Here is a 26123-nt window from a genome sequence, read left to right as displayed (position 1 = left end):
AAGGCTGTTTATGATTGATGGGTTCTTATGAACAAAGACTTTCGTACAATACTGTACCAAACTCAGTTGAATATTAGAAATACAGTAAATTGCAAAAAAATCTAGGAAATGTCTAGAGGTAAAGGAGCAGGTTTCTATGGATGTGTAAAGAAAACTGTACAGTTACTGATTTCTGGTAGAATAAAAAAAAAATGCTGATTTTGCTCCTAACTCAGATTAGGCTTTCTTTAGTTGGCATTGAAATACTCAAGTATTATTTATATTGGCTTGCCAAGAGTGAAAAATTTTAATTTTTGCAGGGATTAGATGGCCCAACTTTGAACAACACCTATGGCTTTAAATTCTCAAATCATAACTTGCGTGAGGCTAAAGCTTTGCATGAGGTAAGTTCTTGGTGGTTATCATTGTTGTGGGTTATATCATAGCTGAGTCATGCTTTTACACTGCATAACTTTTAAGGGAATGTTTTATCTTTTTGAATGGCTGTCAAATTGTATCTATCGGCTTCCTGTGTTTCTTATGAATGGCTTCATAGTACAGTATATCATTTGTAAAATTTTTTTACTCTTTAAATTTTGTATGATTAGTTTGTTTTTGCTTGATAATTTTTTTTCAAAATCACATGCATTATATTATTTGCTATATGTTTTCATTACTGCACTTAGGAATTTACTTAGTCTTCATATCATTCTCTCAGTTGTTTTATAGTTCATCAAGTATTTGTTCTTTGTACATATCTTGTACTTATTGTATATATGGAATGACCGTACATTGTAAGCTAAGCAAGTTGCTTCAGGTTACTGTATTATTGCGTAGGTCATATGCCAGTCTTGAATGGATTTGAGTTGCCACTATTAAAAATCTAAAATAATATTTATTATGGCAGTAACAATAATTGATACAATTCTGTGAAGTAGTTTGAATCTTCTAAAGTTTTTCTTTTCTTTAAATGAAATACCGTAAAATAATTTCTTCACAATATAAAACCAGTGTTGATACACACTAATAATGATCAGTGCAGCATACATAAACATCAAATAATACTTACAAAATAAAATATAGTGACACTTTAATGAAATATGGTAGATAATTAAAAAGTAATTGATCTGTTCTGATATTGATAAATGTACTGACACTACAAAACTTGTGCTAATCCTTTAACTTTTCCCACTAACTGTATGTAATGTTACCTTCATAGAAAATTTTTTAAAATGTGAAGTAACTAGGGACATTACTCAATGTATTTTTATGAATAATTAAATGTTGGTACTCACAAAAACTACTAGTAACACTAGCAGCTAGCACTTGAGCTGACATTGCATGATCAGCTGATAGAGGAGGTTGAGGGTGAACGAGATTTCTTAGGTCTAGGCTTTAAAACTTATTCTGTGGTCAACCAAGTAACATTGAACACATCCCATCATAAGTACTGTATACTCTTGGGAATATTTGACCAATTTTTTGCCTCCCCCCTCCCCCCCTAAAAGAATAAAAATTAAATAAAAAAGTAGGTCATTAAATTTGTGTGTAGGGTGAGTCCAGATTTTCTAAACACTCTAGCTAGCTAGCCTATACAGTATTACATATCAGAAATTAGGCTACACTACATCATTGTTTGTTAACACATGTTTGTTTATTTTACCTGTTAAGTTTTTACATAAAATACAATAGTAGCTCATAACAAAATTTATATGTACAGTACCTAAAAATGAATAACAAAAGAATGAAAAATATACAGTACTGTAATGGAGAATGATAAAGATGGAAAAAAATTCATGTTTTTGTCAAAATGCCTGTGAATTACAGTGATACTTAACATGATAAAAAGGTTTACTGTAACATAATATAATATGATAGTGTACAGAATAAAAGATCTGTGTTTGAAATGATCAACACAAGTGAAATAAAAAAAATATACACTAATGATGATTATTGAACTTGTCAGAAATAGTCAATCTATTACCAACATATAAGACTTATTAAAATGTTGGTCAGTAACTCATGCTCTTAACAAAGTACCTCTAGTGGTTGGTATAAGCTGACAACATAATTTTTGTCAGGGTGTAACATATATCGTTTAAAAATCAGCCCCCCCCCACAAATAAATAAGGACTTTACATTAGTGTCTGTTTTTTTCTAATTGCTTTAAGCCTTCATCAAATTCACAGTAATTTAAAAAAGCAAGTAAGCTCTTCTCTGCAGACACACCGGTGGTGAGCAGGGAAGTTCTGTGCTGCCTTGCCTTGGTAATGGCCTGAGTGAATATGACTAATTTTTTAAGTAATTTGTATTTTTCCTAATATACAAACCTGAGGTCTTTACATAATGGGATTAACTTTCAGTGAGCTGGAAATCCGGTCATTAAACTCTTACAAGGTGGTTATGGTAATGTCTACTGATGGTACGGGCGGAAGCACCGCCCACCAAATCGGTGCGCATTCAATTTTACCCGTTTACCTTTTGGCCCAGGTAAGAGAATGATGGATGGTAAGAGGTGGGCCCTTTATGTAAAGACCTCAGGCTTGTATGTTAGAAAAAATACAAATTACTTAAAAAATTTGTCATTTGCTCCTACACAAATACAAACCCTCGGTTTTTGCATAGTGGAGTCTTACTTTTGGAGGGAGGATTCTGAGTAAATCTCTGAACTGACTGGTAGTTCAGCTCATCTGGGTACTCTCTTCCTGGTCATGAAAGAGCAAAGGAAGGAGACCATACCTCTGATCTGTTGAACAAGAGAGATGCTCAGTCGTCAGACTTCTGCTGGAGACTATAAAGCTAAGAATAACCAGCTGGTTTGCGCGTAGTCAGTCCTTCTGTCCCCTTGCTAGAGAGCTCATAATCAGTCCTTCTGTCAGTTCTTGCTAGAGAGAAGGAAAGATTTGCACTTAATAATCCAAATGTAGCTATATTATAGATGGGATACCCAGTCATCTAGATATCACCTGCATGCACACCCATACAGCATGTGACGGCTCGTTCACTGTTCCTCTGCCCACTGGAGAGGAAGGAAGACAGGAGAAATGGAGGAGGCCAGTCCCACACACCTTCTCCTTGCAGCTGTACATTAGGCAACTTGTCTGTCAAGAGCTGGGTGAATTATATGACTTGTTGAGCATCCACCATAGGATCCAAGGAAAAGGAGTCCAAGGACCTATGGGCAACGACCCAAGGTAAAAAGAGATGAGTGTGATCTGCGCAATTACATTCCATCCTAGTACTCAGCTGACAGGTTCTTCCTCGCCTTGAAAGATCTGGCCCGAAATGTACTGATGTCCACCAGGAAGTTGCGGAGTACGCTTGTGATCATCTCACTAGTCAGAGAAATGACAATTTGGACACCGTTTCTCAGCCAACTCGAAACTAACGAATGAGTCATTAGCATTGGGCAGAAAGTCTAGTCTTTACAGAGGCAACTAAGATGTCATACTGTTATTGGAACCACATGACCATAGAAGTGGAATGCTCCATCTCACTGATCACCTCCGAAACATAGAATGGCAAAAGGCATAAGCTTCCAGATGTAAATGGATACCAAAGATGTTTAGCTTATACAACGGTGCGAGAAGACAGAACAGAACAGCGTTAACATTAGTAGGTCGAGAAAAGGGCTGTGATCAAGCTTTTCAGAGGTTGAACGAATTTCCGGAAGTCAAGGTGCCAAGATCAACTGTCCTTATCTCCTGACTTCAGCGAATGAATTGTTGTAATTACATCCATCTTGCTTGGGATGTGTCTGGTTGGCCACTGTACTGAATGTTCTTCTGTCTACTTCTCTACCTGCACTGCAGAAGAGTAGATGAAAGGGCACAAGGACCTTTTGTTGAGCATGGCACTACCGTGTGTCATTGCTATCACATTGAGGAGTGACAATCTTTGGTTCTTGAGAGTCTTGAAAGTCTAAAAAGAACTATGCTTAAGTTCCAAGAAAAGAAGTGTAGGAGGCTGTCGCCCTGGTCATTGTTTCAAAGAATGAAAATTTCTGGAGGAGGTTAGTGTAACCATGGCACTACCTTGGTGTTTTTGCCATCATAGGAGTGCCTATTCAGAGCCTGAGACTAACTATATCAAGTCAAAAGAAATGGAGCTCCTAGACACCACTTCTTGGCTGAGTAGGTACCAAAAACAAATTGTCGGAAGTTAGTTTGGAGGTGCTGTTGATCTCCCGATGAATCAGGCAGAGCGACTGGAAGTTGTAAGTCCAAGACTTGAATCATGGATGCAAAAGATGTCTCCAAGGTGCCAACAGCATCTAAAGTTTCTAGGAGGTCACTTATCCACGTACTGACTAGTCTGAATGCTTCTAACCATGGATGCGAAAGTCTCCAAGACATCAACAGCATCCAGTGCTCCTGAGGTTGCCTATCCAAGTACTGACCTGACCCAGTCATTGCTAATTTACTGATTGGATGAGAAGTGACATTTCAGTGTGGCATGGTTGATGGCTGTTATGCCCACGGTCCATAGACACAGAGCTGAATAGATACAGTTTCGGAGTGTCAAGATTGAAGGCCTAATTGACCGTCTTTCTAGTTCGAACAGTTCTTGTTGAGGTATCAAGCCCAATTGTTGCTAACACTGACCGTAGTGACTGAACTTGTCTGTCATACATCCATCATCCTGGAATGTGTCTGGTTGACTGCTGTGCTGAGTGTGCTACTGCAAACCCGTGCACCTGCACCATTAGTCGAGGAGATGATGGGACACTAGCTCCCCCCTCTTGTTGACTATGGAACTACCGTGGTACTGTTTCTTAACAACATTACAGAATGCCTATCTTCGCATCCAGAGGCTTAGAGAGTTAAGAAGATTAGGTCACGTCAGGCTAGGTTTAGCTTAAGCTAGGCTAGGGTGGGTTAAGAACCCAACCTAACCTAATCTAACTTAGCCCTTTGGTTGATGCCATAAAACAAGAAGTCCCAGGATATTGAATTGCACGTTTGGTAAGGTTAGGCTGGAACTCATTAGGCTAGGCTAAGCTAGGTTACGTACCCAACCAAACCTAACCCAACCTAGACCCTTGAAGAGCAGGTGACTACCTCCTGGTTGATATCATGAGACAAGAAGTTCCAGGATATTGAAGTGCAGGTCTGATAGTATCTCTGGAGGGGAATTGTGTTCAACACCACAAGGGAATAGTTGCTGTCTCACCATTAGGCTAAATCCTCTCACCTCTGAGAGAGGGTGGAAAGGAATGGAGAGACCTTGCTGAAGACTATGACCCCTCTTTCCATCTTCAAGAAATAGGCTTCATCCTTGTACCAAGAAGAGTATTACAGAAGAGGACATTGAGGCTGTTGTATAGATCTACAGAGCTAGAAAATAATTCTTATCGCACAAGGCAAAACCGTGCACGGAAGTGTAGGAAGGTATGGTTCTGCAGAACTTCACTGTAAACAAAAGCAACCTGTATTCGAAAACAAACAAGAATCATAAGAAATCCATGCTGACGAACTGTAACTACCTTGGCTCAGGGAGTCGAAGGTTAATATTAGTGTAGGAACAATCAAGAGTCAAGGTTCGAATGTGAACGATGAAACGAGATTTTTTCCTACCTGTAAAATGTTGAAGTCTCTGGCTGAACACAAGTGAAAGATTGTCAGTTCACGTAATGATGTCCATATGGGTCTGATAGAACGAATTCATTCGTTCGGTTGTATGTAGGTGGTATGGTAACTTCCATTGACTGTTACCACACAAGAGTAAGTTGAACGGCAGGTCAGAGAAAGAATCGCACATCTTGATGAGACGGCGGCCAAAAGGTAAACTGGGTAGAATTGAATGTGCACTGATTTAGGGGGTTGTGCTTCTGCCCCCACCATCAGTAGCTATTACCATAACCACCTTGCAAAAGTTTAATGGCCGGATTTCCAGCTCGCTGAAAATTAATCCCATATGCAAAGACCGAGGGTTTGTATTTATGTAGGAACAATTGTGATTTTTAGCAAGATTTGTCTTTTTGTCTGATTTTATTTATTTATATTTATTTTTTTTTTTTGTGAAGTTTTATGGCACTGAATGTATGTATACTCTGCCTTGTGTCTGTAGAGGAGCTACTGTACTTAGTTTGTCAACTTTGCGTAGATTTGATGACATGCTTATATCTTTATTTTTTTTATTGAGGGAAACATATAATTTATAGTTTGTAATATAACATGGAAGATGACTGTTGAATGTATTAAATTTTCTCTTCACATGAAACATATCTTTCAATATCTTACAGATCTTTACTTTTCGTAGAATGTCAGAAAAGGTTATGCACAAGGGTCATTATTTGAGGCTTTATGAAATCCTCACACATTTTTTTTATTTCCTAGTTTAATTCAAAAGGTGTGTTGGGCACTTATTTGATTAAGGGTCAAAATGCCTTTTTCTTAAGATGACTGCAAATACCTTTTACATTCTTTGATGGAAGTATCAGTCGTGAAAGCATTTTTTTATTTTTGGTAGGTCAGTTTTGCTGTACCGACCAGGTTTTCCAATACGTACATTTCTTGTTGATGTACTTTTGATAATAGCTTTAATATACATAGTTAAGTAATTTTTCTTGTAAACATTATGGAGAATTGTTTCTTGCATAGCTTTTATTTTTTTTTACGTCACTTGTTTTCCTGAATCCGTACTGCTTAAGTTTTGTCTTTTCTATTTTCTTTGCCAGAATAAATGATGAGGAAATCTTTTAAGTGTTTATTCCTCAAATGTTGGGGATGCGGCTTGGTTCTTGATGATAAAAATAATACTGTATAGGAGTTACCTGATTTGTGATTTTTTATGCCTGGAAAAATTAAGGAAACGTACATCTTTCTTTAGGTTTGGTAGAGATTTTCGTTTGTGTTGCTTCTACTAATCTCCAAATGAATTGTTTATTTGTGTGCTGCTGCTTAATCTCCCTCTTTTTTTCTAACATTATTAATCTTATAAATTCTTGGTGGGTATTGCCCACAATTATATCCTCATGTAATGCTGTTTTTAGAAATAGTGACCAGAAAGAAAGCAAGAAAGGTTCACTATAGAAAGTGGTAATTTCATCATTGTGAGCTGGCATGGTGTAGGATTGCCAGCAGTGCTGTGTATCAAATTTAACAGATACTGTCAAAGAAGATGCTCAATATTTTGAATTTTAAATAAAGCAAGGGAATTTCAGTGGTTGACAAGTGTAAAAAGAGCTTCTAGGGAAGAGATTGTAGAAGCTGTATCATGTTATGGTGTGAGGGACAGACCTTGCAGGAGGTCAAACATTCCATTATGTAGTTAGCACACATATATTTTGGACACACAAGGAGTAGGGGAGAGGCTCAGTCAAGGAAATGGTTGATATGAAAAAGGAACATTACGTTAGGAGCTCCAAAGCATGGGCTGTGGAATGGTATTAAAGCGTAATGTCCAATTAAATTTCTTCTTTCCTGATCCCAGAATTTCTTAGACTCCAAGTTAGCAGTTTGGTGTTGAGTAGACCAGTACTAGTTATTGTTGGGACAGTTTGTAATTGCCTTTGTTTGATAGAAGGGCCACTGTAATACTACTGTTGTTACTGGTAAGAATTCAGATTCTTTCTCCATGGTGTACTGCTTTGGTATTTTGAGCAGTACAGGTATACTGAAAGCTTGATTATTAGGATTAATAACCTAAATACTGTTTTAATATTTTTGAAAATGGAAAGATGTCTGCACTGATGAACCTGGAATAGGCCAGTAGTTAAGTATACATATTGCAGATATATTTATGTCTGAGTCTTCTTATTGCCATGAGAAAGTTGGCTAAACATTGCAATGTTCTTTTTAATATTAACACCCTTCAAAAGAAAGTTTTTAAATAAGACACAAGTAATTTTTGCCCCCATGCAGACAACTGTAATTTGTTATAAAGGCTGTTTTTCATTAGCACTTGAAATTCAGTTTAGTTTAAAATTTTCAAGTGAAATAAACACAAATTTGTGAAATCCCTATTTAATACTATTTAACTGACCACAGTACTGTGTATTTTTCAGATCCCCTCATAGAGGTAAGCTCAGCCCACCTTACCCATTGTTGTTGGTGTTGGCTTTCAAACCCCATCCCTCAGCAGCGTCTCTCTCTTCTCTTTCTTTTCAAGTTGGTTTAACTTTTGAGTGTCCTTGAGAAAAGAATGTAATGAGGCTTCAACAACACCCATTTACCATTATGTCAGATTATTTACCATATGTTGGTAATTACACTTTCAGTAATTTAATTGTACACATTTTGTTAGCTGTCAGAATTAGCCATTTTCATTGGTGTTGGTACTGAGTTTTTATATTTAATTTTTCATTTATTTTATTTAGCATAAAGACATCCAGTGTCATGTTCTTCACTGTAAAGTCGAACGCTTAAAAAAAAGCTTTGGACGTGAGATCTGTACTTTCTATCTGAGGGCAGTGAAGTTCAGTTAGGAAAGGGGAATATTATTTGTTATTTTACTGGGAATATCAGTTTTAATGAATGTTCACAGTTTTGTCTCGTCAGAAATGTTATAACTGACAACAAATCCTTGCATTGCATAAACTTTATGAAATGAGTTTTGTTACCTTCAAAGTACTTTATAGGTCCAACTGAGGCTTTGAAAATGGCTGTAAAATTTGTTTCATCACAATATTAAATAAATTATGAATAATTAAACCTTTTCCAAATTTTGTTCCTGAATATTACAAGTAATAGTAACTGAGAAAACTTGTATTGGAAGTGAAGTCTTGTTGCATACTCAAATTGTAATGACTTTTCTTAATAGTGTATGGTAATTATGGGTACTAATAACTACCAGTATGTTGTGGGTATCAATTTCTTTCATGACAAAGTATTGCACAACTTCTGAGTAGACAAGCCTTTGTCAAAGCGTCTTTTGTCTTTGATGCAAAGACAGGGTAACTGTAGCTTAAAGTGGATTTCTGTCACATGCTCAAATTTAATTTACTTTGTCACTCATTATTGTATTTCTAGTATGTTTTGGTGGCGCTTTTTCCCCCTGACTGCTCGTTTTGTTTTATTTGCAAGTTATTTTAGTTTTAAATTTATGGTTTATGTTTTGCACATTAGTGTGATGAGTGCCCTAGCAACAGAGATATTTTGGTTCTATTTGTGGGTCATGAGGAATGCATGAACAAATTTTGTGTAGTTGATCTTTTGGTGTACAAATACTGTACTGTAATGTGTTGCTGTCCTCTAAATTTCAAACTTTTTGGTGTTGTGAAGAGTATTTTTAGTTGAAATGAACATGAATTATAAACATTGTATATGCAAGTTTCATAGGAAATGTGATGTTTTTATACAGGTATTCATTTGTGCTTTGTATTTTTCAAAGCACAAATTTTTTGTTTAGTGGACTTCATTTTTGCTAGATCAGATTGTGGCATGTGCCCATTTACCTGCCAGTGAGATAAGTAGCCCTCCATACTTTTAAGCTGAAGTTTCAGCAGAAGGTGTGGTGTACAGTTGGCTTTGATTGCTTTTAATCTTCATATCACTGATTGTTTTAGGTTAAATGTCAGTACAGTACTAAGAATATTGTTGTGAATCTTATTTGCTGAAGTACAGTTGAGTGTTGACATTTCTTCGTTGATGCACATCCTAACTACAGTATTATTATTATTATTATTATTATTTTTATTATTATTATTATTATTAAGACCCCATGAGTGCTGTATCAGCCAGAAGTCCTATCTGGTCTTAGTCCTCATCTGTACCCTTTCTCCATGGTCCTTTTGGCCTATACTGGTTGACATCCATCTACTTCAAATTACCATTTACCAGTTGCTCCTTTCTCTCCCCCCCCCCCCTCATTATGAGCCACGTTATTGCTTTTGCTTCCCATTCACACACATTGGGATTGAATCAGCCTAGTCTTTGAGATTCTGATCAGTGTTCTAGCTTCTGAACATTCCCACACATTGGGCTTGAATCAGCCTAGTCTTTGAGATTCTAATCAGTGTTCTAACTTCTGAACATTGCATTTGCTGTTTCACTGTCTGTGATACAATCTTTCCAGTCCACTCCAACATTGAATTTTGTAGTTCAGCCTATTCAGAATCTCCTTCATTTTCCTTATAAGTAACCATCCTGCTGAATAGAGAAGCACAGGTGTTGTACGAGTATCAGATTTTTTATCTAAATATGACTTGGATATTGTTTTTTTGTATGAAACTGAAAATTCCTTCATATTTTAGCTGGGCCTGTTGATCCAGATTTTCACTGCTTTTTGGAACTGTTTTACTGCTTTTTGCTATTGTATCACTGCTCTTTCAATTCTGGCCTCGCATTGCCTCCCTTTTAACAGAAATGGTTCTTTATCTCCATTAGCTTCATCATTAGTTCCCCTTTTTACATGCTAGACATTGAAAATCCCTGAATCTATTGAGAGTTTGCAAACCTGATCATCTGACACACTTTCTGATATATTCAGTATACATAATGTCCTCTTAATTTGGAGGACAGTGCACATAATATCCTCAAAATTATGAAGAGCTTATGGTCGATCACTTGAGAAACAAAGGAAATTATAAAAGGAAATTATTTTCAGTGGTTTGTATGGTATTCAACTATGTTTATAATGAATTTTATAATTTTTTTCTATGGGGACACAAACCACTGTCTCATGTAGGAGCATTTCTTTGTAGCAAGATGGAATTGATTGTTGAAACCTGGGAGCAAGGTAGTGAACTGATGGTAACTGGGAAACCTCTACTCATCTGCTGTCACCAAGCACTTTTTTCTGGTTGCTGTTGAGTGAGGACATCTTGTTGCACTCTTACCAATTGCCAAGGAGAACTCTTTTCCCTGCTTTTCTTTGTTTATTTTCATTTTCTGTTGACATCATGTATCTGCTTGGAAAAAGAGCACAATGAAGGGGTGAAGGACATGAGGGAGTGTGTAGTCGCTTCATTTTCTTTTGTGTGCGTGACGTGCAGTCCTGATCTTCCCTTTGAGGAGTGTTCAAGTAAGTCCATACACAGTGGATAAAGTTTGCTGGTGTCATCAGGAGGAAATCTCCCCCTTTGACACAGCTGAATCTCCCTCTGCTCCTTCCACATTGTACATCTGTGACCCAATAGGAGGGGGGGGGGATTTGCATAAAGGTGGGTGATCAACATGCTGTCTTCTTGTCAGCACATGCTCTCTTCTACTGTAGTAATGAGGCAGGTATATTGGCTGGGCTCTGCCTTGGTGAGACCCTGACACATGTGTGCCTCTCCATCTCTTCCTGGCATTGGTTGCTGTAGGGATGATGATATCATTTGAGAAATTGTGGAAGGTGTGGCCCTTCCTCACTATTCTAGGGAGTCAGTCTTTTGCTTTCTTTTGGACCACTCAGCTTGGGCATCTTTGTTGGCTGCTGTTGTATCTACAATCCAGCCTCCCTGTCGAGCCTCTGGTAGCAGTCGCCCTACCCTTGGGAAATGCTCCCATGACATCAACGTGTGCTTAGTCAACATCTGCATTCCTCTCCTGACCAGTTCTTCTGCGCTGTTAGAGGAAAGTTATATAGGTGTAAGTAATTAGGTGAAAAATGTGGGTGCTCATCCTCCTCAACCTCATTGAGCTCTTCTTCCTTCTCTCCATCTGGTCCTTCTTCCTCTCACAAGACCTCTCACAGAAAGAAGTAGCCCTAAGAAGTACTCTTACAATAGGTCCTGGTGGACTTTTGAGTAGAGCCTTCCCTCTTTTACGGGTAGCTGCAGTGTTAATTCACTTACTAGTGGGACATCTACCCTAGGTGGGGTTGGCTGAGCATGCTTTGGATGTTGAGTCTTCCCTTGACTTATTGGACAGGACTGCCACTGACTCTTACTCCTGTACTTTTGTTGAGATGTGCAAGGCAGAGTCAGCACTACCCATTTGTTCAGTGTATGTACAGTTTCCTGATCATAACTGTGCAGATGTGTCTGCTTTATGATACCTACAATCTGCAGGCATGTGATTATAAGCACCTTGGTCAGTAGTTCTGGGTTCTTCTCTAGAGCCCCTGATTTGTGCTTGCACAATAGTGCTTGTGATTGTTCTTCAGTGGACTTAACTGGTTTGGCTTTGGCCTGTCATAGGGTGGTTTGAAAGAAAAGTGTCTGCTGTTCAGAACCCAGTTGTGTTCACAGGTCATCCTGGCTTCCATGACTCGTTGATTGGTACCATTGGAACTGTGGACTGCCATGTCATCTTTTCTCTCTAAGAAGATGATTGTAATGTTCTGAGGGATCTGATGGGACTAGTAGGTTGTGCTTCATCAGAATTCCATCATTCTGAGTTGGAACAACATTTTTGAGAGATTATTGCTCTAATGTATGAGGGCAGTAATTTGGGAAAGGTGACTCTAGTTTCCGTTAGAACTATTTTCGTTGATTGAGCTCACCTTCACGTGCATTTCTGAAGCAAGACTATTGTACAGATTGGAGGAGTCACAGATAGCTTGTGTTTTTGGACCAGGTCAGAGGGTTCCCTGTTGTTAAGCACATTGAGCAAGCGCCTCCCTGGGGCCACTGTTGACCCAGCAGACTACTGTCCTTCAGTTTGACTCAGTAGTCTGCAGATTGATGAATGACCTTTCACTGGAGAGACTCCAACAGGAAGCTACAGCTTCTTCATCAGTGGAGTCAGGAGCCATGTGGTCAGTCACCATGGCCTCCTTCAGGCAGTGTTGTGGCTCAACCTTTGGTTATGCAGGCTTGCTAACTATGAGGTAGTGGTGTCTTATCTGAGGATGAGAAGCCTGAGTTTAGGAGGTTTACACCAAGTTCAGGAGGTTGCTGGTGTTGGGAGGAAAACCTGTGACTCTTACGTCAGAGACTGGCAAATAGGTAAACTTTGCCATGAGATGAGACATGGTCTTTAATTATGGAACAGTCTGATTCAGGTAACCAACTAACTCTTACCAAAAGGTAATTTAGAGGCAGCAGTGGAGAAGAGACATATTGATAGCCTGATCCTCCATGTTGTCCATTTCAAATCCTTGGGGGTGATGAAGGGAACCAAGGCCAAACCCTCATGGGTCACTAAGCCTTCTATGCTCATTGTCAGGAGGGACTCCCCTTGTTTTGCAAAACTGATGCAAGGGACACACATTGTTTCCTCTAGGAAGGGCAAGGATCCTTCCCAGGCCTTTTGTCCCTTACATCTCCCCCAGCCCCAGCTATAAAGGGAGGTAAGGGGAACAAGAAGGGAGGGGCACAAAGGTAGGCGTTACCCTTTCGATCTTCCATGTCATTGAGCAAAATGTTAGAGATAGGGCAGAGTTCTGGGTGTTCTGTGTCCTTTGGGATGGTTACAGGATATCTTTGAAGGACTAAATGTCACCCTCTTGTCTCTTGTTCCAGTACTGTTCCCAACTTATTCTCTTGGACCTCTGAAAGCTTTGGCCTTGTCAGCAGAGGTGGAAGGGAATGTTGGAGAAGAATCCACTGAAAGTTTTAGGGAATAAACTCTGGGCTTTTATAGTCACCTCTTCTTGGTGGAGAAGGTGACTGGTGACTGGAGACCAGTCATCAATCTCTCTCTATTGACTCAGTTTTTTGTACAGACTTTGTTCAGTATGGAAACCGCATGATCCATGTTGGATTCCATCAGAGAGGGTAACTTCATGCTTTCTGTGAATCTGATGGATACAATGTTCAAGTAGCACATTCTGGTGTCTTGTCTAATATATGGTGCTGCCCGCAGGAAATTTGGTCTTTTCAGGGAAACAATTTGTGTATATTTTAAGGGACAATGTTGATATTGACAACCGTATAAAATTCTTAAAAGAAATTGATATATATTATAAAATTTGACTTATTTTACTAAGATCTAACTCTAACAATTACCTAATGCATACAAGTGTATGCACTTATACTTTTGTGTTTAAAGTTTTTTTTTTTTTTTCGTTATAATGAAATACGGTTTTTACGTTGTCATTCCTTGTAGGTTATCATCATGTTATTTTACATTTCATTAATCATTATTTATTTCATTCCATTACAGCACCGAATGACCAAAAGCAGTGCTTGGGCTTGTCCCTAAATTTCATAATCCATCCATCCAGCTTTCAAGTGCTTTTTTTTTTTTTACACAACTGGACTGTTTACCAATTTAAAGCTCGGTACTTCGGATTGGTGACAGCCCCTAGTGTTAATGGCAGTGTTCTCCTGGTGTTGGCTTGGGCCCATTTTGTATATAACCTGGATGATTGGCCACTTTTGGTGTCCTTGGCATTGCAGTTGCTCCAGGACAGAAACTGCTGTCCCTCATTTTGTCACGATCTGGGAAGTGTTGTAAAGTGAAAGGTCTCTCGTAAAGTGAGAGGTCTCTCTTTGGTTTAAACTTCAGGTCAGTCCATATCACAGACACTTTTGTCAAGACAAACTCCTTGCAGTCCCTGCCTTAAGCTAGGTCTTCAGAGTGAAGGCACTGGTCTGTTTGCTTCGGTTGAAATGTACATGATCGTGTGGAGCTTTGAGCAGCCTTGCCCTCCTCAGGAGGTTCAGCCTTCAAAGTGGGACATTATTCTTGTCTTCCACAGCCCAAGGTCTTATGTTTGGTGTATTTTTTATGGCAGAAAGTAATTTTATGTTGAAATAAACTATTTTCTAGAACTTACAACCACCTTCTGACCTACCTGCATGGAATATTAACATCAAAATTTTATGTAAAACCTGTTGCCACTTTAGAAATATATTTAGAGCTATTGGCATAAAAAAATGCAAATATTAGGATTCAGAAGATCATAAATATGTGTGTCAAATGTTTTTCAGTGTTGTTAATGTTTGGTTTTGTAATGGTGTTGATTCAAGCTTATGAAGGTAGAAGTTACTTTATTTCTCCAGTATTGAAGCAGCCCTTACCTCAAGGATGCACCCAAATTGTGACAAAAAAAATTTTGAAAATAGAATAAGTAAAAATAAACATAAGAATGAAGTGGCAACACTAACAAGTTCAAGTTGATGGCTTTGTTTGTTTGGTATGTGTGCACGTTAAGTATCTCAATGCATGAGGCACCGTGGTTTTGGCTGATGCAGCTTATTGACTATTGTATTTTTGTTATTTCATTTGTTTTGCAAATACTTTGTTTTATGTTTTTTCAAGTTTATTGACTTCAGCATTAATAAGTTTTTTGAAGTTGACATACAAGCCAATTGAAAAATTTGGCCAAATTACGATGTAATGTATGTGGTATAAACTTCCCAGCCGTTTTGTGTCAGAAATTTCCTTGTCTAACAGTATCTCAGTGTGTGAAAATAGATTGAGATACAGCTGGTGCAGTATTAAGAATTTTGATAGTATTGAATATAAGCATAATTATTAGTAATCTCAGACAAAAGAAAAACTTAGCATCAAAATTAATGTTAGAAATGTGGAACAGTTCATTGCACAGGTACACTGTTGAAACATGGCACAGACATGACATCCCCCCCAAAAAACAAAAATATAAATAAAGTAAAGATTAAAGTCTTTACAATACAAATATTGCCAAAAAATGTTAATTTTAAAAACCTGAAAATATTTTGGACACTTACCAGGTATAAAAAGGCAAGTGTGAATTTTTGAAGAAACTATCAATAAAAAGAGCATATTACAAAATTTCTACTTGGATTATGGTAACTTGCTTGAGAAAATTTCTGGTAAACCCTTATAAAAACAACAATTTCACAATTTTTAGCTGATCATTTTTCCATCAAGTCGGGTTTTTGAGAAGATTGAAAGTATTGGCATCATTGATATACTGTACATGTAAGTTACTACTAGTCTGTTAACTTATCTATGTACTGTATTCTGCCAATACAGGAATGAATCTTTGTCACTGTGTATATTGTTATTTTCTTTTTTAACAATATCTCTATTACTTCAATTAGGAATAATTTATACACTTTATTCAGAGGTCATATACAGGCATTCTGATTACTGTTTAGTAAAAATAACCTTCCCTGAAGTTAAGTTGGACTGATGATAAGTAACCTTTGGCCACTAGGGTGCATTATAAATTTCCAAGACCTATTAAAAAAAGTGTCTTCTACACCTGGAAATATGGTAATTTGAGGCTTTAATATTTCCAATTATTGAAAACTCACCTCACTGTGGCCTTAGTTAAGTGATGTTAACAATTTTCGAACAGGGATTCCTTCAGTGGAATTTGTGAAGGTACTTTAAGTAATGGTAATGAAAGTACTGTTCCAACAGCATTTGATTAACACTTGAGCAACATTATTTATATATCTTGACATTTCATTGTTCTAAGTATTTTCTTTTTTTTTTTTACCAAGTATACTGTCATTTTTGTTTTACCTTAAATTTTGTATTTATCAACATTCTTTAATAAAAAAAACAAGGAATGCAGTGAAAAAATAAAAAAAAACTATATTGTGTTGAAATGAAGTCTAATGAAAAGGTAGATGGGTTTTATTGTGGCTTTGAAAAGGGCTGCAGAAGTGTAGATAATGTTGTTGTCTTTAGTTTTTGGTGCTCACTGTTTTGTTTGCAAGTTGCCTTAACAATATAACATAGGTTTTTATTTAAACTCCTTTAGAATAGCAGGAAAACAGGATATTTAAAGATGGTGATTAAAAATGTTCCAATTTTAGAAACCTCCAAGAAATAGTTGATAGTATATTTGTTCTTAAAACAGAATTGAAGCTTGGTCTTCCTTTTATCGTTATCAAACAAGTTGCATTGCCAAGATCAACTGAAATACCGTTTCAGCTATTATCATTGGTTCCAGTGAGATATCATATGCAAATATGTCAACTTCAACTTTGTTAAAAAAATTATGATAAACCTCAAAGTTTACTGGCTGATGATGCTTCATTTATTTCTACAGCATGAATATCTAACCACCATGTGCGTCGAGTGTCATGTTACAACACGACCTTCTTTGTTGCCTGACCCATTGTATGATCCGATCTCAGCTGTTATTTTCACCATCATTCAAGATGTACCAGATGATCACCCCTCTCCTCAGAAACTCAAAGGTATGTGTAAGGAAAACTTATTTTGATGGAATGCTGGGAATGCAGTCATGTATGTATAGTTCTAATTGAATATGACATTTCCATATCTGGGCTCTTCTTAACTCTCTGAGATTTTGTAGAGGTTCGCAAAGTTCATGTGTGGAAAATCACCCATGGACCAGTTATGGGCATAACAATGTTTTTCTTTGATTAGTAGGTGTAGTCGTATTTTTGGTGATAACTAGTTTTGTTGTCATTTTGCAGCTAAATTCCTCAACTTTCTGTATGTTCAGAAATGACAAATGACAAAAAGAAAAATTCAAATTGAAAATTTAAAGTAAGCCACAAGTTTTTAGACAGCACTTGAATCCCAGAGGGTTATTGTGCCTTTTTAGTCCTTTTGCTCATGCAAGCAAGAAGCATTTTGTTATGCCTTGTTACATTGTAATGAAATGTAAAAGTAATTATGGTTAATTCTCTTCATGTGCTCAATATTCAGAGAAGATAAGGAGATCCATTTTTTTATTTTTGCGTTGTATTTGTTCCATTAGTGAGGTTATTCTTCCAGTCATGATGGGTTTTATGTTAACCTTAGCTGCCTCCATTAGTGAGGTTATTCTTCCAGTCATGATGGGTTTTATGTTAACCTTAGCTGCCTCCATAATAAATCTACTCTGTTGCTCATAAGAGCAATTGTTTATAATCTGTGTGTGTGTGTGTGTGTGTGTTTTACCCATGCATTCACAATTTAAGCAAGCTAACTGTCACCAGGGGAAGTGAAATGAGTTGCAGTTTTACCCACCAGAAATGGTTGTAATGCTAACTAGGTTTCAGTTATGCATTCTGATTTGAGTCATTCCTGTCAGTGATTTGTTACTATTGCTTAAACCAATCATTTTTATTTAAGAGCAAGAATGTGGAATAATGAATCCTCAAGTAAGTTAATGTAGGTTAACCCTGCGTAGGTATAGGTAACCTTTCATTTGAGGTACCTCGAGGGTAATGTGGTCCCACTTTGGGAACTACCACTTTGACCTATTATAAAATTTTATTTTTTTACATATATATATTTCTAGATTTCTTCATGTTAATATATACCTAATTCTTAATCTTGGGTTAGGAGGAAATCAAAGAAGTACATTAAATAGTATTTATTACAAATATTTTTAAAAAATAAATAGTGAAAAATGGAAATATATACAAAACTACACTTATAAATTACATGAATTGTCTTGACGGAATTACAGCTTCACAGTCTTCAAGTAGGATGGTGTGGGATTTTCTGTTTGAAGTTTCAGCCTTCTGTGGCCAAAAAAAAAAAAAAAAAAAAAAAAATTGTAACAGGTGAAAAAATGGAAAATTAATTTTATGAAAACCAGTATTTTTTAACAATTATCCGAAGGGCAGCTATATATGAATTTATGTTTATGAAATTTGGTACACTTGTGCATTTACCATTCTAGAATAAGAAAAAAGTCAAAAGAATTCTAAGCAGTTAAAAGTTGTCAAAAAGTTCTTTATGTAAATGTCACTGTAAAAAGGCCCCTTAAATTTTTGACAGACATAGGTATTTTCCATATATCTTAGTCAAAAGTCAATGTATAATCACCAAATCGTTTGTAAATACAATATAAGAATTCTAGAATAAGAAGCAAGTCCCAACAATTAAATCTGATGGCACTGACTGCTGGCACTGGGTTAGCATTGAAGGTGATGTTGGTCACTGGCACTGGGGACATATCATCATTTATGTCTTCTGAACTAATCAGAGGTGAATCACTAGAATTCTCTGTTGCATGGAAGGTGGCAGATGTCGATGGAATGGGGGCAGATGTCGGCTGAGTGTTGGCTAACTTCCTTGCTGGATGTTTGGAGGGGGTTGAAGGGGTCGGATCATCAATGTCCTCTTCATCTGCACTGTCTCCTACATATCTCTTTAACTTCCTCAATGCACTCTGTATCCTCACCTTACATTTCCTTCCATAATAAGATACAGGGGAAGTGCTGACACTCTCAGAAGAAGTGGCGGAAGTGACAGGGGATGGGTGAGGCGAAAAGGCTTGGTGCGTTGTTGTTGAGTGAAAAGTATGCGTCACCTTGCTGCTACTTCCAACCCTCATGACGTCATCCTCAGGCATGTCACCACTCTCTTGAAATAATATGGGGTTTTCTAGTGTCTCCTCATCACTAGCATTGCTATCCCAATCCAAAATGTCATGAACTTCATCAGTTTTCAGGCCCTCCCTCGACATATTCAAAATATGGAAAAATTAAAAAAAAGTGCATTTCAGTTTTAAGACATTTGTGGCGAAATGTGGCAGCACTGCATCATGCCACCTACATCACTGGCAAGTGACACCATCTGGCTTTGTTACCAGGCAGTATCACTAAGTTCCAGGAATAACAAATAGAGATATGATAACAAATGTAAGAGTATACCAGAATCCATATCAAGAACAAGTTAGGTAATATGGTACCCACTTGGTGACCAGCAAAAATTCAAATTGCTCTAAAATGGTGAATTTCTGCATCCGATTATAGCATGTCTGCTCATAGTCGAGGCACACAGAGAACTAATGCTGCGCGCCTCAAGAACCAACCAAACACCGAATTCCATCGAGTTATTTAAAAAGATGCCGTTTTGTGCATGCGCTTGGTCCCCATTGGGGCCTGTTTACCTACCCAGGGTTAAAGAAACTATTACTTTGTTTTGTTCTTCAAGCTTACAAGAATTCCACATTAAGGTGATATTATATAGTCTTTGAACTGGTCACATACTGTAAATCTTGATCCATGGGTATTACTCAAAAGAGTAAATCTTTGAATGTAAATCAACACTTACAGTCAAACATATCTTTAGTAAGTGTCGAACTTTCTATCAGCAATGTATATGAAGTGTTAGAAACAAATATTTGGAAGAAATTTTCTATTGAATCATCAAAGTTTTCAGTGTATCCAGTTGCATTTGTAAATGTTAAGGATTTGTAATATATTACATAAGACTAATACGTTTCATCAGGAACAAAGCCCTATGGCCAGCCAACTGAGAGTGAAGACTTAATTAGTGATCTGGTTCAACTGTTTTTAATAAGGACGATAGTCGAAAGTCAAATACTTTCATGTGAGGTGGAGATATTTTGAAGAGTTTTAATTCACGTGGGTGTGATAGGTAATACAAAAGCAAGATCCCAGATAAGTTGGTGATTACTTCAGTGAAATAGGAAATTAAAACAAATTTACTGTAATGAATATGATAATTATTTACAGGAGACTTGCAATAAATTTTCAAATATGGATAATCCATAAAGTTCATGGATTACTGGTAAATAGAAGGCTCAGTTTGGTAAACAGAACAAAGATTTATGATGTGTGCATAAGGCTGTACAGTATTTCTGTATGCAGCAGAGGCATAGGCTCTATCTAAGGGAAATTGGGGAGATCCAGAAAAGTTCATTATGCTCAGGCTTATAGCTCGTAGTGTGGCAGGACAATCAGTGCTACAAGTGAAGTTGAAATATGTGGTGCCTGTCAGCAGGAAAATAGAGCAAGGTCTCAAGTACCAAGATATTTTGGGCAGGCATTGAGGAGCATCAAGGAACACCCAGACTAGATTGCAAGTTAGGGAGGCAGGGTAAAAGACAAAAGAAATTGGCGAGAATTAATTTTGCATCAAACATTATGAAGGGAAAATGAGATATCAGAGCGCTAAAATGATGATATTGATTAGTCTGTAAGTTTGGATACATGTACAAAAGCCATTTCTCAACCTGTCTTAATAATAGTGGTTGTTGGGTATAAGTCTCACTTTCCACTATTGTGTTGATTTATGAGTCATGCACATTTCTTTTATAACCTATAAAAGCAGTCTTTTTGTACTAGTTAATATTTCAGTTTTCTCACAGTTGGGAACTTGGCTCCATCATATAACACTGTATCTTTTGGTTTAAAGGGAGTTTGAAATCTTTTCATCTGAGAAAACAGGATACTATGTTTTTGTAAATCTTGCTATTTCTTAGCTTATGAAGATTTTGAGAGTAGAGGTTATGTAGACCATGGTTTTTTGTATATGAAAATAGAAGTACATGCTGCAAATAATGTATATTGTGAGTGAGTGATCTTGGTATTTTATGTTTCATGTTGTAAGTTTTAATATTTCGTAAAGTTAGATTTTGATGCAAGTTGGAATTAATATGCATGATTAAACTCTCCAGGTAATATACTGTATATATTAGATTACTGTATTCATGTTACCCAATATGAAAGTTTGTGCATCTTCAAGGCTGGTTACCAAAAACATACAGGCTGTTTTATAATATAGGGTGCAGGAATTTACCTGTTAGGTGTTTGTACATATTTTCATGCTGCAGTACATTTTTTTTAAAACTCTTCTGCAATGGGATATGTGTTACAGTATATGCTGTGCTATGGTAATTCCACAGTGTTTTGCATGTTGACATTTTTATTTATACCCTACTTGATTTGTGATTTGCATGTTGAATTTTTGTTTCATTATCTGAATTTTTATTTTTTATTTTTTTCACCATGGCTATTTCTGCTGTAAAGAAAAATTGCATCGTAGTAAAATATCTGATGATTGTTTATGCGTGTTTGCATCTCTGCTGTCTGCTTTATATAAGTGGTAATCCTTTTAAATCAGCAAGACCTTGTTTATTAGCTTGTATGTTAGAGAATAGAATTGCTAAAATTGACTAATCTTATATATAACTAGGCCAATTTTTGGTCATGTAAATACAGTACTTTGGTATGTAGTCCTTGTTTCAAAGAGGGGAACGTACCATTGATATCTATGAGAAACCATGGATTTTTTAAAAATAATTCTAAACTGCCTAGGTTTTTCTGAACTTTGTCACACTGTTCACAGGTGCAATAGTGGTTAGTAGTAGCAGCGGAGATCTGATATCTCATAGTGGCATTTGTGGCCTTTACGTACTTCATGTTGATGATGAGAAGGCTCTCCTAAATGAAGTAGTCACTATTGTCACTACTTGGGATCCAGATATGCTTGTTGGATATGAGGTACTTTACAGTTTTACCCTTTCTATATGCCCGATGCATGAAATCCTGTAATTTTTCTACATGGCACTTATTTAGTGAACAGTTATTATTATTATTATTATTATTATTATTATTATTATTATTATTATTATTATTATTATTATTATTTTATTACTAAATTATTATTATTATTTTATTATTATTAATTATTATTATTATTATTATTATTATTATTGGTTCTAGCTAGATTATTATTTTTTATTACTAATTATTATTATTATTATTATTATTATTAATTATTATTATTATTATTATTATTATTATTATTATTATTATTATTATTATTATTATTATTATTATTATTATTATTATTATTATTATTGGTTCTAGCTAGATTTTTGTGTCTTTCATGACACACTGTTGATTTCATTAAAGGTTCTGTGGAGTGTCCCTCCAGCCTACTTTTCATATGTTACTTTTGGTGTATTAGTGGACTTTCCAGTGTATTTACTTCATTTTGCGTGTATTCTTAGTGGACTGTCAAATGTATTTACTTCATTTTGTGTGTATTCGTAGTGGAATGTCCAGTGTATTTACTTCACTTTGCTTCAGTTCTCACCTCATATATAAATAGGTCTTTTGAGCAAACCATATGAATATAGAAATTTAAATCTGCTTATTGAGCTACTGTATAATAATAGTAATAACAATAAGCTGCCCCACTGTCCTGAGGAATGCATATTCATTCCAAGGAATATACAGTAATCCCTCATTAATCCAGATTGATACATCCAAGGCCCTGCTAGATATTGAAAATTTCGGGATAACACAAAAACACACTGCAGATGTAAAATGGCAATTTCATAAGTTTTTTCTATTTTGTCTCTAAACTACTGTACTACGCATATAAAACCAAACTGTGCAATATACCGTAAGTAACATGTGTAAAGAAATTTAGACTGAAATTATTGCGCTCTCTCTCTCTCTCTCTCTCTCTCTCTCTCTCTCTCTCTCTCTCTCTCTCTCTCTCTCTCTCTCTCTCTCTCTCTCTCTCTCCATGGGCCAGCCTTGAAAAATCTTTTTTTTTTATAAGGAATAACCTGGAGAAAGAGAAAGGCAAGCAGACACATAGCAACTTGATGCATATGTGTACTTACACATACAAGTATACATATAAGTATGTATACACAGGCCGATTTTATGTTGAACAAGTAGCGTCCGTTTTTACTGCTTTTTGGTATCTCCGCATTAAAAATCTAAAAAGGTTTCACTCAAAATATATGTGTGTGTGTCTGTGTTTTGGGGCAACGGCTTCTTTAAAGAGATGTTATAGCAATATTGTTATTTATTTTGTATGGCATACAAAACTTTGTGAAATCTTCACTCCATTGGAGACATCTTGTGAGCTACTTGAGATAAGGCTTTTGTAATTCATTGGTTGAAGTCTTTGGTAAATATGTATTGCACTATTTTGACTGATTAACACAGTGATATTTATTAAATTCCATTAAGGGACATCAACTTTTATCGTTTACTGTATATCAAGTTCATACTATGAATATGAATGACTTCTAGAAGCAAGGTGACACATGGCAGTTTCTTTAGTTATAAAAATCAACCCATGACATTATGCACTTCTTAAACAGTTACAACAGAGCGAACGGCAAGAGATCAAATGCAATACTTAATGATTTTATGTTGTCTTGGACTCAAATGGACATGGAATACCTATTGCCCCAAAATGCAACCTATTTTCATGATTATGACTGTACAAAAAGTGAATAAGAACTAAATACAATGCCTGGTCTTTTATTCTGTTCGTAAAAGTACAGTTCATTTATTCTCTCTTTTGCAGTTTGCATGATTATTTTACTCCAAGTGAATACTGTATAGCTTAATAAATTGTAATTTTATGTAATTAACTTATCAAGTAATTACATTGCTATAGTTTCTAACTTGCACGGCAGCTTAAATTCAAAATTCACGATAGAGCTTCAATTGTTTAATATAGATGACTAGTGCCGTTCACTAACGGGAACACCAGTTACAACTTTGCAGACAACCTCACTCTGTTTCTGCTGTGCCCGATGTAAACAATGAGTGTTTACAACAGCTTTGTTCATTATTTTCCATTTGTATAACCGGATTTCAGTGAAGTGGTTACCGGAGATTTCAAGTAGCCTTCAAGCTTATAGCTTTCAGGATCAGTTTTTTATTGTCTTGTTATTATCGAGATCTGATTCAAGTTTGTCTTTTCTTTGTTACTGTAGTGAAGTTGCAATCAAGATTAATCATCTTTTCACCCCTTTTTCTTTTGCAGAGAACTGAAAAAGTGTAAGGGTAGAAATGTAGTAAGGAGAGATTTTGTGCTTAATGTTTTGGTGGATATGCTTTAGGAGAGAAGGTGTTCTCGAGAGCTGAGAATCATGCTCTGAGCTCCCAGCTTGCCTGGTGCCAGATACAGCCTGGCTTTCATGTGCCCGGTACCAGTGCCCGAACGCCAGTCGCCACCCGCGCCATTGCCAGTCTTGTGTCTAGGTTACTAGAAAATTAACCTTGTAACAGTGAAGTGCAGTGCAGTGGAGGAGGTGGTTACTGGTCCCGTCGGTACTCCTAGACCTAGGTCACTGTCCTGCTCCCCTAAACCTGGGAAAAGACATACCAAAAGTCCAATGGAGGCTGATGGGTTTGGTGCATGGGTAGCTGTCTCCCCTCAGTGGAAGCTGTTGCATGTCCCAGGTATCGGCAGACAGCCACTGGAAAGGCGTCTTAACAGGGGACAGTTTTAAGTGGAGGAGGTGGCCTTCCGTCCTGCTGGTTCTCTTAGACGAAGGTCTCTTCCTGCTGCCCTGAAACTGGGAGAAGACATGCTGGAAGTCCAAGGGAGGCTGGTGAGGTTTGTCCACGAGTTGCTGCCCCCTCAGTCGAACCTGTTGCATGTATATCCCAGGTTTTGACAGACAGCCGCTGGAAAGGCGTCTTGGATGTGCACCAGTCGTCGTCCAACTCTCAAGACTCTAGCATGGACTGGGAAGGGCTGTGAGCACTCTCTAGTTTCGTCTTGTCCGTTGAAGAGGCAAGCAGGTGATGCTGGCCGCTCTTCTCCACTGCCCAGTGAGAGGTTTAAGGAGCTGGGCACAATCCTCAACCTTCCTATAGTGCATGGGACAGTCCGGAGTTTTTTTCTCCTGAGTGTACTTCTGTTGGGCGCCAGTATTTGGTTCCCAAGCACCCAAAGTTCCCTCTTAAGAGCTCGTTGTCTTCGTTCAAGCGCCATCTCCTCATGAGTGCACAACGCCAGCTCCCTAGCACCCAGTGCCAACTCTTTAGTATCAGTCTACTGCTTGGAGAGCCAAGCACCTGTTTCCAGCTGCAGGTCTCCTAAGCCTATGCAGCTCTCCTTTAATATTTGTGGGCGAGTTTTCCATCCCTTTTTTGGCTCCAGCTAGCCCTGGTCTCACCTACCTTGACCTTCCTGATGAGGAGTCATCCGTATTACAGACATTGGCTCCCCACAATGGCGCTTTCCTCGTCTTCTAGGAAGGCACTCTAGGAGATTGAAGTTGGTTTTCTGCTAAGAAGGAGCAAGGTAAGGCTTCCTTCATCTTTCCTCCCTCGCGCTTAATCTGTAGAAGGTGTCTTTCTTATGTCACTGCGTTTTTGTTGGTGAAAATTATTTTTCTTCATTGGCAGAACTTAACCTCCTTGTCAGAGACTTCTCTGAGTTGTTTGAAGCTTTCAGTTTTTTGGACTAGATGGTGAGAGGGCTAGCCAAGAAGATTGAATGATTTAATGGAGACTTTGCCTTGAACTGGCTAGGAGTCCTTTCTCGGGCAGACAAGGCCATCAGGGATGGCTCTCTTGATCTTGCGGCTCTTTTCTCTTTGGGGGGTTTCAAAGAAAAGAGATTTTTGGTGCTCCCATTCCACTTAAGGAGTCATTCAGGCCCAGAAGTCGGGCCTTCAATAGTAGTCAACTTTGGATCTTCTGGCGCTTTCTTCCAAATGCCCCAAGGATTCGTCCGCATTTTTTCCTAAGAAAATCTCTCCTCTCCAGCAACATCCCTTTCGTGGGAGCAAGCCCAAGTCCAGTCTAGGACCCGCTCCAATGTCCGCTTCTTGGCCAGAACTATGAAGAGAAGCTCAAGTCCTTACCCAAGAATGAGGAAGAAGTCCTCTGTGCACAAGTGGGA

The 26123-nt window shown here is 37.4% G+C and overlaps 1 protein-coding gene across 3 annotated transcripts in view; it reads left to right on the top strand.

The window, feature by feature from the left end:
• The window catches only part of LOC136831463 (uncharacterized), a 177057-nt gene that overhangs the window by 75536 nt on the left and 75398 nt on the right, over positions 1-26123 (top strand). Inside the window, exons 7-9 of one of the 3 annotated variants that reach the window (XM_067091954.1) lie at positions 300-383; positions 16786-16936; positions 21798-21952. In XM_067091954.1, the coding sequence (XP_066948055.1) occupies positions 300-383; positions 16786-16936; positions 21798-21952 (390 nt within the window). Of the gene's footprint in view, positions 1-299; positions 384-7987; positions 8002-16785; positions 16937-21797; positions 21953-26123 lie in introns of those variants that run through there. The other 2 variants (XM_067091955.1, XR_010850893.1) reach the window with 2 other exon arrangements.

Source organism: Macrobrachium rosenbergii, chromosome 48 (genome assembly GCF_040412425.1).
Source record: "Macrobrachium rosenbergii isolate ZJJX-2024 chromosome 48, ASM4041242v1, whole genome shotgun sequence".
Taxonomy (NCBI): domain Eukaryota; kingdom Metazoa; phylum Arthropoda; class Malacostraca; order Decapoda; family Palaemonidae; genus Macrobrachium; species Macrobrachium rosenbergii.
Note: the sequence above shows the minus strand (reverse complement) of the source record. Positions and strands in the feature narration are given on the sequence as shown.